Source organism: Sminthopsis crassicaudata, chromosome 3, assembly GCF_048593235.1.
Source record: "Sminthopsis crassicaudata isolate SCR6 chromosome 3, ASM4859323v1, whole genome shotgun sequence".
Taxonomy (NCBI): domain Eukaryota; kingdom Metazoa; phylum Chordata; class Mammalia; order Dasyuromorphia; family Dasyuridae; genus Sminthopsis; species Sminthopsis crassicaudata.
The window spans coordinates 5,390,292-5,402,793 of record NC_133619.1 but is presented as its reverse complement, the minus strand read 5'-3'; the positions used below and the strand labels follow the sequence as shown (position 1 = coordinate 5,402,793).

At 41.5% G+C, this 12,502-nt stretch overlaps 1 protein-coding gene across 2 annotated transcripts in view; it reads left to right on the top strand.

Moving 5' to 3' along the window:
- Nucleotides 1–12,502, top strand: part of IL1RAP (interleukin 1 receptor accessory protein) — a 140,674-nt gene that overhangs the window by 28,229 nt on the left and 99,943 nt on the right. For both annotated transcript variants that reach the window (XM_074297870.1, XM_074297869.1), the window contains exon 2: nucleotides 11,975–12,039. In XM_074297870.1, coding sequence (XP_074153971.1) covers nucleotides 11,976–12,039 — 64 coding nt within the window. In that variant the 5' untranslated portion in view covers nucleotide 11,975. The remainder of the gene's footprint in view (nucleotides 1–11,974; nucleotides 12,040–12,502) is intronic.

Below are 12,502 nucleotides of genomic sequence, written 5' to 3'. Positions count from 1 at the left end.
GGACACTACTATGGTACATGTGTGTGTGTGAGTGTGTGTGTGTGTGTGTGTGCGTGTGTGTGTGTGTGTGTGTGTGTGTGTTAGTGGGGTGGACTGCTGTGGATTTGCAGACAGGAGACTCGGCTCTGGAGTTCATTCTCTGTGCAGATACAGAAAAGTTACCCAAGTTTTCTAGGCCATGTTTGTGTAGAAAAGGAAAGGAAGGGTCCAGCCATGTACCTTTCTCCAGCACTTGGGATAGTGCAGGCACACAGTAGGTACATAATAAATGCTTGGCGACTTGTGGACTTGCTCTCTCCTCCAGTGTAGAGACTTGGGACATGTTCTGCATGTAACTGTGCTCCTTTGAGATATAACTGACTAAAAGAGCTGCTCCTTTTAATATCGTTTTCCTGACAGGAGGGTAAGACTGAAGGCAACTAAAGGTCCAGCGGGGAGTGAATTCCCACCTTGGAACGCCAATGTCTCTTGCCCGGCCCTGGTATTGTGGAGCTGGCTTCATTATGCAGATTTGCCCGCTGGGGCTGGGAGGCTCTGGGCCTGCTGTAAATCATGGCGGGATAATTCCTAGGGCCAGTATAGTTCTATGATTATTAATCTACCAGGGTTCTATGTGCCCCCAATCAATCATTATAAATGAGGGTTTCATTGACTTATTTGAAATTCACCAGGGCACGTGGTCTTTGTGGGGGGTTGCTGTAGACAATGTGGGCCAAACCCCTGGATGCCCTTATCATTCTGGGGATTCACCCAGGCTCCCCTCTCCCCCAATGAGGGCTAAAGCTCCTGGGTGTTCTTTATCATTCACCCAGACTCCCCTCTTCTACCATGGGGAGGCCAAAGCCTCTGGGTGCTCATTATCATTCTGGGGGTTCACCCAAGCTCCCCTCTCCCCCAGTACTGAGGATCTCTTGAGTAGCAGAATGTAAAGACTTGCAAGGTACTCCCCTCTTGATTGATAGCTTCGTATGTAGACCAATGGACAGCACGACTTTCTGTCTGTCCCTCCTCTGTGACTGCCTGTTTTACCATGGAAGGCTGCCCCTAAAAGATCTGCTCCCCAACAAATCCTGTACTTGTTGCTGAGGCACTATCTCACCTTCCTCTGTTCTACCCTCTGGACTAACCTACCTTACAGTACACTTAGTGGCCCCCTCCCTCCTTCCCCTAGTGTCCCCATTTGTGTTGGGGATGGGGCAAAGAAAGGAAGTGGGAGGAAGTCAAGATAAATTGTAGTTGGCTGCATGCTGAAGATAAGGAGTAATTGGAGAAATTAAGGTCACGGGAGTCCTTAGAAGTTTATGACTAAGTTGATAATGGCTGTGTGAGATTGCTGCTCATTCTTATCTCCAGCCAGGGAGATTAAGTAGTCTTGTGTCTTTGCATTCTGTGCCAGCGGAGAAGTTCCCTGGATGGGAGATATCCCTGGGAGGCCCCTCTGTGCCATCCCGGAATTTTGCGCAGGGCACTGCCCAGAACTTGCGGCTGCCTGGTTGCTCCGACCGGGGCAGCCCAAGGATCTGGAGTGGCTAACTCCCTTGGGGTGGGACGGGGCTGCTTACATAAAGCTTTAGTCAGCAGCAGCAGCAACACAAAAGAAAGCTCTGTGGCAATAATTCATGGGGAAATTGCCCTCTTAAATACTGTGGGTGGACACAACTTTGCTTTTAACTCACATTTAACACATGAGGTCGGGCGGCCTCCTTTCTGGTAAGATGTTTCCAGTCCAGGATGGTTTGTAGGAGGGCAGCCCCTCTGGCAGTGCGCCGATTCCTATGGACCTCCTTGTGGAATTACAAGGCATAAAATACAGAGGTTATGATAGAGACTAATTATATCAAAAGCAGCTGATTTTCACTTTTTTTTCCCCTTCCTTGTGGTTTTCCCTTTTTATTCTTGAATCTTCTTTCATGACATGACTAATGTGGAAATATGTTAAACATGATTGTATGTGTGTAACCTCTCTGAGATGGCTTGCTGTCTGGGGATGGGGAGAGGGAAGGACAGGAAGGCGAGAGAAAAAACATGGAATTCAAAATCTTACAGAGATGAATCTTGAAAACTGTCTTTCCATATAACTGGAAAAAATACCATTAAGTTTAAAAAAAATCATTACAAACATATTTAAAAACTGAACAGAAGTCTCTAAATCTCCTAAAATCTATCCTGGAACCCTGGAACTCAGGCTAAGAAATTCTGCTTTAAAAGTCTGACAAAGGATGGGATTTTCATTTGGGGTATACATGGATAAAATTCATCTATGTTTTCTTCCTGTCTCTAAGCTAGCAAGGCTACTGTCCTCTGCTTTTACCTGTAAGATGAAATGAAGTTTCTTGGTGAAAGCACATCTGGAAGAAGAAGCATCAATCTTTTGAGTTGGAAGATTCCAGCTCTGACTCCTAGAGAGGGAAGGGACCTCCATGGTCACCTGATCCAAACCAGGATTTATATAGCTAGCGAGCTAGTTAGATATAGATATAAATCATTTACATCATCTCCAAGAAAAAGTCAACTGTGTTTTGTTTGAAAACTTTCAATGAGGGCTATTTTTAATGTATATCAAGCTCATATACACACACACACACACACACACACACACACACACACACACACACATACATAGAGAGAGAAAGAGACAAAGACAGAGACAGAGAAAGAAATATTTATATCAGTATCTCAAGCCTAATTTGATCTCTGTGTTTCTAGCTCTTACTTCTTAGACAAAACAAGACTTGGTTGATAAGCCCCCCTCTACAGGATATGGTCCACAGCTGTCACATACCTCCCCTCTTCTCTAGATGAAACATCCCTACTTCCTTCAACTGATTTTTTTTATGGCATGAAGTGAAATCCACGCTGCTGATCTCCTTCCCCTTGACATTACATCCTTTCTGAGCATGTTGCCCCTGATGTGGGCTGCATGGGATGAAGGGATGATCATCTTTAGAGCTAGGGACGTTCTCTCTCTCTCTCTCTCTCTCTCTCTCTCTCTCTCTCTCTCTCTCTCTCTCTCTCTCTCTCGCTGTCTCTCTCTCTCTCTCTCTCTCTCTCTCTGTCTGTCTGTCTCTCTCTCTCTGTCTCTCTCTCTCTCTGTCTCTGTCTCTGTCTCTTCATTGGCTTTCTTGGCTGCCATAGCATATGGGTGACTCCTTTTGAACTTGTTGGCCCGAAGCCCATGGATCATTTTTCAGAATAATCTATTATCTAACCATAGCCTCTCCCCCTTTATTCTTAGAAAGATGATTTTTGAAAAAAATACAATTATTCAAATGTAATAGGGATGAATATGATTTTATATTTGGCCCAATGCTTTTGGGCTCTGATGACTTTTTTGGATGCTGAATTTGTCATCTATCATGTTCATTATCCCTCCCAGATTTGAGTTATTTGCAAATTTGTTAAGTGTGTGTGTGTGTGTGTGTGTGTGTGTGTGTGTGTGTGTGTGCCCACTCCGGCATGCAAAGATTTCTGAGTCTTTCCAATAGAATAAAGCTCTTCTTGAATGCAAAGACTGTTAATGTTGTTTTACCAGTACCTAGAGCTCCTTAGGCAATGAGAATCACAACCAAGTAGATAAGAATCTCTCTTTGTAAAGTGCTTCTTATTATACACAAGCTTCTTTACTTACACATTTAATATTTATTAAAACAAAACAAAACAAAACAAAACACTTGAAGATAGGAACTGTAGCTGTTGTCCACTTAGGGGATTTAAATCCTTTTTGCAGATTACCCTCTGCAGCTGCTCTTGCTCCCTTTTATTAGAATATAAATTCCTTGAGGGCCTGTAGCTTTTGTATTTGTGTGCCTAGTTCTTGGCACACAGTAGGTCCTTCATAAATTATTTCTTTTCATGGAATCTACAGTCTTTGGGGCATTAAAACAGGCACTTGTGTAAGTTTGTTCTTTAGAAATTGAGTAGGAAGAGAGCATTAATAAACAGGGAGAACAACACTGAATCAACAAGATATTAGGTGTCTATTATGTGCCAGTCAGGGAAGATATCAAGAAAAAAATTGAAACCTTTCCCATTCTCAGGAGGGAGAAGAGGATGTAAGAGGTTTACTTTCTGTTGGGAAAGCCATCATCTAAGTGAAAAAGCACTAGATAGTAAATCTGAGGCCAATTGGTGGGAGAGGGGTTACCAGGGAAAGGAAATGGGAACCAGAAAGACTTCTTATAGGTGCCCCTCGCCCCCGAGTTAAAGCACACATGAAGCTTAAGATACTGAGAAGAGGAGCTGAGAGCTGACTTTGCAAAGGTACAGCCTGTGTTGGGATGAGGGGTGAGCTAGAAACTGGGCTTGGGAAACATTGTATAAACAAGTTTACCCGGAATGGTGACCCTGGAAAAGAGAGAAACACACTAGAGGCAGAATTTTACATCCAATAGAAGAGTTTGTCATTTATCCAAGAAAGAAGACTGACTCATTGGAGCTATTGACAGGATAGCAGCATGGTCAGGCAGGGATTTCAGGCAGAGGATATTGACATCTTGATGGAGGGGGAAATAGGAAGCAGGGGCTAGTAAAAAGGCTGCTGTTTCACTGCCAGTGAGAGATGAGAAGGACCTGAGCTTTGGTCTCCATGTGTTGAGGAAGCAGCGGATTTGACAGGAAGGAAGGGAAGATGACAGAGGTATTTTGAGGGTGGCTCTTGAATCTGGCAAGTTCTAAGTGGTGGATTCGTATGTCTGATGACTTTTAACTTCGCCCCTTGATTATTGGCTGAATTTTACTATCCTAAATTTCACAGGCATGAACTTTTTTTCTCCAAATAGATTTCAGCTCCTTGAGGGCAGAGTCAGCCTTACCTCATCATCCCTAAAGTTACTGACAGAGAGGAGATCCAAGTGGGGAGGTACTTCAGTGCCAGAGAAGGTGTAGGGCTGGGGTTCGGCAGACCTCGAGCCTCTGAGTGGCTGATGTGATTCCCGTACAACATCCCTGGAAGTCCAATTCTTGGAGGACAGAATGAAGAAATGGGATACATGATCCTAAAGGGCCCAGTCAGTCAGTTCCTTGATTCTGAGTCTAATAGACTTGCCAGTTACTTTCCCTCATGTAATTCCATCTGCAGTGATTTGTGGAGAAATCAATTAAGTCATCTTCTAGTCTGAGCACCCTGGAGAGCATCTTTCCAGGCTGGCCTAGTCCCTACCCTAGTTTTAACAAGCTCAAACTGTGAAGTGGTAACAGCTTATTCTTATAGGTGTGAAAACTGAGGCACAGAGACCTAGAGTGACTTACAGTGGAGAAGGAGGAGAGTTCCACTGAGGAGAAAAGTCTCCTCTTTTCTTCTCCTCCCCAACTGTTTTCAGGCCACTGGAGGTAGTGGGGCTTCTCTTAATTGGATATGATTTCACATCATTCTTGACTTGAAAGCTTGAAAGTGATAGCCTGTCTGTTCTGTATTAAATTCATGGATTCATTAAGCTCCAAGGGTTTTCTCCTATTTAGAATATATTTTTTTCTATCTCCCTTTATTCCCCTGGACAAACAAACCCTGTCACTATGCTCAAGCCAATCTCTTTTCTTTTTCCCTTTGTCCTATCTTCCTCCTCCTTTTGAGCCTCAAAAATTCCTATTGGTATTAAACAACAAGTATTTATTAAGCTTGGATTAGAGAATGATCATTTCACCCTTATTTTATAACTCAAATAGCTCCTTCCATCCTTTTAAGTTACTCCTCTTAGCATTCACAAATTTAATGTTCTGAAGAAAAATGGATGGGGAAAGAGATTCTATCGAATTAGAATCAATAAATATTGACAGCTCATTGGATGTGAGCAGTTAGGGAGAGAGAAGGGCTGAAGATAAATCATGATTATATGGTTGTGTTCTAAAGGGTACCATGATTTCCCCCCTCACCCTGATGATTTTATTAGAGATTCGAGGAGATGCGGCTCAGAAAGTTAAAGGTACTTGTCCAAGATTATACGCTAGGGAGGATAAATATATTTCAAATATATAATCTTCAAACAAGGGAAATTTAGATTTGGTATATAATATAAAAGGGGGGAACCTTCCCTAGAGATCAGCAGTGGATAGCTCCTGAGGAGGCAGTAGCTTCCCCTCTTTGAGATCTTGGATTAAAGCCAGCAAACTACTTCTTGGGACGGAGAGGAGAGGCCCTTGGGCTCTAAGTGATAAAAGCAGTGTCTCTGGAGTCAGAGGATGGGGGTTTCAATTTCACTTTTGCCTGCCTGCCACTTATCCTTGATAGGAATGGAATTTTCTCAACTGTGAAATAAGGAGATTACACTCAATGGCCCCAAAGATTCCTTCTAGCCCCAGAAGTTGGCTCCCTTGCTAATTCTGCTGCAGGCCAGACTGGATGGCCTTGGAGTTCCCTTTAAACTCTGAAAATCCACAAGGTACGTGAGATGGAATCCTCCAGCCTCATTTCCAATTCTGAATTCAATGGTCTTTGCTCTGCAAAAATCTGGGCCCTCCCATCATTCCTCACTCCATTTGCACACCAGCAAATTTAACCAGAATGTTCAACTGTCATCGTTGGTATTGTTATTATTATTACCACAAATATGATAACTGAGACATTCAAAGTACTTAAGGTTTCAGAATAAAATGAAGCGATGTTCTTGCTCTGGTGAGTTACTTCCTCCTGGCTTGAGGGACTAGTTCATAATGTATGTGTTCTCACTATAGCCGCTGGCAGCTTGTGGCTGTTTAAATAAATATGAAATAACTAATGGAAAATGTCTCTCAGGAAGGACAGGAGGAGGCTGTACAGAAGGAGGGTCTCAGCCTGGGTTTTGTCCAGTGATTCTACTCCAAATGGATACCTTGAAGCACAGGCAAACTGCTTGGCTGAGAATCTGGTGAGCTGTGTCCTAATTTAGCTGTTCAAGTTCAGAGAATCACAGAATCAGCAAGTTGGAAGGCACTTTAGGGAGGGGGGTTCAGCTACCCCATTTTGCAGATGAGAAAAGAGAGAATAATTGAGATGAGGCAGCATGGCTAAGTGGCCAGAACTTGGACAAAGACAAGAGACCTAGGTTCAGATTTGCTGTAGAATCATTTCATAATTGCATGATTTTGTTCACGTCATTTTCTTTCTCTTTGAGACTTAGTTTCTTTTTCTGAAAAATAGAAGTAAGTACCTCAAAGGATAACAGAATTTAAAAACTGGAAGGAACTTCAGTGCCCATCTTATCCTGAACAAGGATGTCTTTTACAGCATGATCATGATGATGATGATCATCATCATCATAATTATCATTTGTATAGTGCTTTAAGGCTTGCAGATCTTTTAGGAACATTAATTCCTATTTACTCCTATTTTGAACTCACAACAACCCTGGGAGATGGGTGCTCCGATAATCCCCATTTTCTAATTGAGGAAAATAAGACAGGTAAAGATTAAGGGGCTTGTCCAGGGTCCCTAGTAGCCCTTTGTCCAGGGTAGAGTAGGAGACTGGACTCGAACTCAGGTCATCTTGAATGCAGACTCAGTACTCTGTTGGCTGTACCACCCAGGTCCCATCTACACTTGGTTTCAAAACTGGGTAGCCCCATTCCACTATGACTAGAATGCTTCCCTTCCTCACCGGTACCTTCTAGAACCTCAGCTTCCTACCAGCTGAGGCTTTGCTACATCTTCCTCCTAAACCCTTCCATGGTTTCTAAGTTATAAGTCTTTTGTGCAGTTGTTCTGTATAGACATTTTGGATTCTTTTTGAATTGACATTTTTGTACTAAGTTAGAAAGGAAGCTCAGTTGAGGGCAGGGATGCTTTTATTTTTCGCCCCATGGGCAGTGCCTCTGTGGGGCACAGGAATGAGTAACAACAAGGCATTTCAATCTCTGCCAGGCTGATTCTGGAGAGCAATCTGGAATTATGCCCAAAAAGTTATCAAAATGTGCATACCCTTTGACCCAGCCATACTACTACTGGGCTTATACCCCAAGGAACTACTAGAGAAGGGAAAGGGTCCTGTATGTGCCAAAATGTTTGTGGCAGCCCTTTTCATAGTGGCTAGAAGCTGGAAGATGAATGGATGTCCATCAATTGGAGAATGGTTGGGTAAATTATGGTATATGAATGTTATGGAATATTATTGTTCTATAAGAAATGACCAACAGGAGAAATATAGAGAGGCTTGGAGAGACTTACATCAACTGATGCTGAGTGAAACGAGCAGAACCAGAAGATCATTATACACTTCAACAATGATACTGTACGAGGATGTATGCTGATGGAAGTGGATTTCTTCAACATAGAGAAGAGCTAATCCAATTCCAATTGATTAATGATGGAAAGAACCAGCTACATCCAGAAAAGGAACAATGGGAAATGAATGTAAACTGTTATTTTTACCTTCTGAATCCAATTCTTCCTGTGCAACAAAAAATTCGGTTCTACACACATATATTGTATCTAAATTATACTGTAATATATTTAACATATATAAGACTGCTTGCCATCTGGGGGAGGGGTTTGGGGGAGGAAGGGAAAAAATCTGAATAGAAGTAAGTGCAAGGGATAATGTTATAAAAAAATTACCCATGCATATGTATTGTCAAAAAATGTTATAATTATAAAATAAAATAAAAATAAATTAAAAAAATTAAAAAAAAAAAAAAAATCTCTGCCAGGCTGTCTATAGACTCCTTATGACACTCCTAATTCATTCTATCAGGTAGTCAGTTAATGGGCAATTATTAAACATTTAACATGTGCCCTTGTACAAAGATGTGCTTAGAGAAAATAAGTATGGCTTATAATTGTTTGAAAGAACATTGTCGGAACTTCTAGCAACATTTAGTTCCCCCACAGTAACTTGACCTCATTTGGCCTGTCCATGAAAGCCAAGACCCATCTGTTTTATCATAATTGATCCCCACAGAGGAAGTAACTGTATGTGCATGAGAGTATGTGTTTGTACATACATTACCGATCGAAAGGTTCTCCCTAGGTCCACTTTTGCTTTTTTCTTCTCCCCTCTGACATCAGTCAGTAACTCAGGAATAACAATTAAGGCTATCAATCACAGTAATGGAAATGTCTTCAGACTGTGTCCTTCAGAATTCAAAAGCACACAGTAGGTAAATTGGGAAAACGCGGAGGTGGGAGGAGCTGGCGCATGCATGCGTGTGGTCCTGTTTGCTGAGCCAAAAACAGTTTGAGGGACCAGTGTACTCTATCATGCCTCAGGCTTGGGGTTGAAAGTCAGCTGCCTGGAGTCCACAATGAAGCACAGTTATTCTGACATAAGCAGGAGATAGTGCGGCGCTTTATGAATGTGGGCAGGAGATTTCTGGGCTGCTGTGTCTCCTGAAGAGGGTTTGTGTCAATCTCAAAGCCCCCTGGGGATGCAAATTATTGCAATTATTTTTGTTTTTATCCATGACTTGGAAAGCTTTCTTTTGGACATTGAGTTATTGGGAAAACATCCAGTTGAGGGCAAAGACAAAGAAAGCCAGGATTGAATTCTGAATCTCTGTCTATGGTGCTGAACGTCCCTGGGAAGGACACCATGGGAGATAAGGATGATGAAGATGAGAACAACTTATACTCCTATTGTGGTTTAGAGTTTGCAAAACACCTCACTTTTACCATTCCATTTTTTCTTCACCATACCATGTGAAGCAGATATAATAGACATAATTACTCCCATTTAACTGACGAGGTGGGTAACTGTGGCTCAGCATGGTTAAATGGCCTCTAGAAAGGTGATACTTGAAATTCAAATGTATAATGATTATAGAGCAGAGGGATCTTTGTCTAGTTAGTAAAAAGCGGAAATACTTGGATCCTTCCAAGAACTTACCATGGTGCTGACCCTGTTTCATTATTGCATCAAATTAAAAAATAAATTTTCTCTTTATTAAGACGGGTATGTCCCTAATTCACCTTTGAAAATTAATCACCACAGAATTGCTCATTGGCTTATAGAGGCGTGATGAGGAAATTATTTTTATTCTTGCTCTTTTGTTTTGTTCTGTTTCTTTGTCTGTGATATTGGTCAATAATTTAATAGGAGGGAAACGAAAAAAGAAAGTCTTTGGAGAAAAGTGGAATTAAGAGTTGTGAGCATTTAAATATATAAAGAAAAGTAGGATCATTGCATACCTCTGATCACTAAGAGTTATTAAGTTAGTGAACATCAGGTGGTCATGTTTGCCCAGAACATCTAGGTTGTGATCTTGAAAAAAATAAAAACAAACAAGCAAACAAACAAACCCCACACAGTTGCTATAGCTGAATAACCTTAGAATAGATAAAGGAGAAGACAAGTGCAAACCCAGTCATATAAGGTATTTGTAATTTAGGCATTTATAACTTGAGGAAGACCAAACTCATTCCCCCATCCATCCCCAAAGCAATTGGGATTAAGTGACTTGCCCAGGGTCAACACAGTTAGGAAGTGCTAAGTATCTGAGGTCAGATTTGAACTCAGGTCCTCCTGACATCAGGACGGGTGCTCTATCCACTGCTCCACCTAGCTGCCCCAAAACTCATTCTTCATAAATAATCCACACTACACCTAGAAATATATCGATGAGAAAGGGAGAACAGAACAAAAAGGGTTGCAATTTTTAATTTCATTTGTTCGGTTTAGGCTTTAAGTAATGCCATTGTTCTGTATGTAATTTGAACCGAAGCATATCTAAGAGTCCATCGTATTATCTAGAGCCTTAGTAAATATACTTAAAAAGTCATCTTCCATATAAAAGAGGTGACATCTTTTTGTTCGTAATTGAATGAATTTATATTTGTTAAGAGCTTTGCTTTATAAGCAAAACACTATTCTAAGGACCAGTTTAGAAATACAAAATTATTGTAGTCATTGCTTTCATTGAGTTATATATTTTATTCTTTTTTACTTAATATTTTCTTTTTCCAATTACATGTAAAAATTAGTTTTCAATAATCATTTTTATAAGATTTTGAGAAACTTTTTTTCCTCCCCCCTTCCCAAGACAGCAAGCAATCTGATATATTATTCACATGCAATTATTTAAAATATATTTCCAGATTAGTCATGTTGAAAAAGAAAAATCAGAAAAAAAGGGGGAAACTCATCAAGGAAAAGTAACTAGAAAGGTAGTGATAATATGCTTCAATCTGCATTTGATCTCCATAGTTCTCTCTCTACAGGAAGGGGCATTTTCCATTCCAAATCCACTGAATTGTCTTGGGTAACTTCATTGCAGAGAAGGCTAAGTCTGCCTTGGTTGCCTTAGTTGTCTAAATCTGTCATAGTTGATCATCCCCTAATCTTGCTGTTTCTGTTCCAATGTTCTTCTGGTTCTGCTCCCTTCATATTGAGTTCTATTCTAATGGGGAATCCCACCCTATATGTGGAAGTGGTAGCCAGAAAAAGGAGTTAAGGTTTGGGAAATTGCATGGAATCTCTAGGAATTGCAGATTCTTTCTAGGGACAAGGACAATAGTGATTTGATTACAGTTCTCCATGAAAGAGTTGAAAAGGGTTTAAAACTGCTTTGATTTTAAGATGTCCAGATATCGACAGTTCCCCCATGATAATCAATGTGAAGGCCATATTCCTGTGAACTGTCAGTGAGCCAGGTCTGCTGTCCAGTGGTCCGTGTCCCAGATGGCCCTGGGATAGATAATATTCTGACAGGCTCCTCTAGTGACTGAGAGGCTAAAGAGAAATTAGATTCCTGTCTCACTGACATTCCTTTCTAGTGAGGAAGAAAAAAAAAAAGCCGTATTGAGCTAAAGGTTTACCCCTTCCTCCTTAATGTAAATGCTGAGTGCAGTTGGCTTCCAAAAATGTGAATTCAGGGTTTTTAGGCACTCCATTCATCACTGAAGAAAAGTCTCTGTCTCTGGACTATGGTGGCATGTGGAAAAAAGCCAGAACCAATGGAAAGAAGGGAAAAGTTCCGGTTTGGTGGTCTGAAATTGGAAGGCAAAGGGGAGGACCGATGCGGTTTAAGTAGTCGAGTTTAATGGATCTTCCTTCTCTGCTTATATTGACAGGATGGAACTGCTCTGGCTTCCTGTATTGTTCCTGCTCGTTGGCCTCCCCAAAAGCAGTGCCTCGGGTAAGTGCTTCACCTCTGTGCTTATTCACTAATGTGAGGAAGGCTAGCTGACCAGTATGAAGTCACACAGCAATGGATGGGCAGACCATCCATGACTGCAGCTTTGCTTCTTTTAGAGCATCTTGTTTTGTTGCCAATTCCATGTTAATCAGTCATTTATCAAGCCCTACTGTGTGCCAGGACTGTGTGGAACACTAATGAAACAAACTGTGATCTGGACCAGGGCCGAAGAAGAGACACAGCAAGCAGTTGCTTCTCCCTCTCAGTCCACCTTCGGTTAGTGCTCACCTGGAGCCCGGTAGGTGAACAGAGACCAGGGCAGTGCCAGATACTGAGGGCACACTAATTAATCCTCATGGTTCTCAATTGCATTTAGCACGTGTGAGTGGAATGCATGGAGCACAGATGTCTTCAGTTCTTGGTAATTCTGAAACCTCTCAGCTCCTGAGCAAGGTCTAGAATG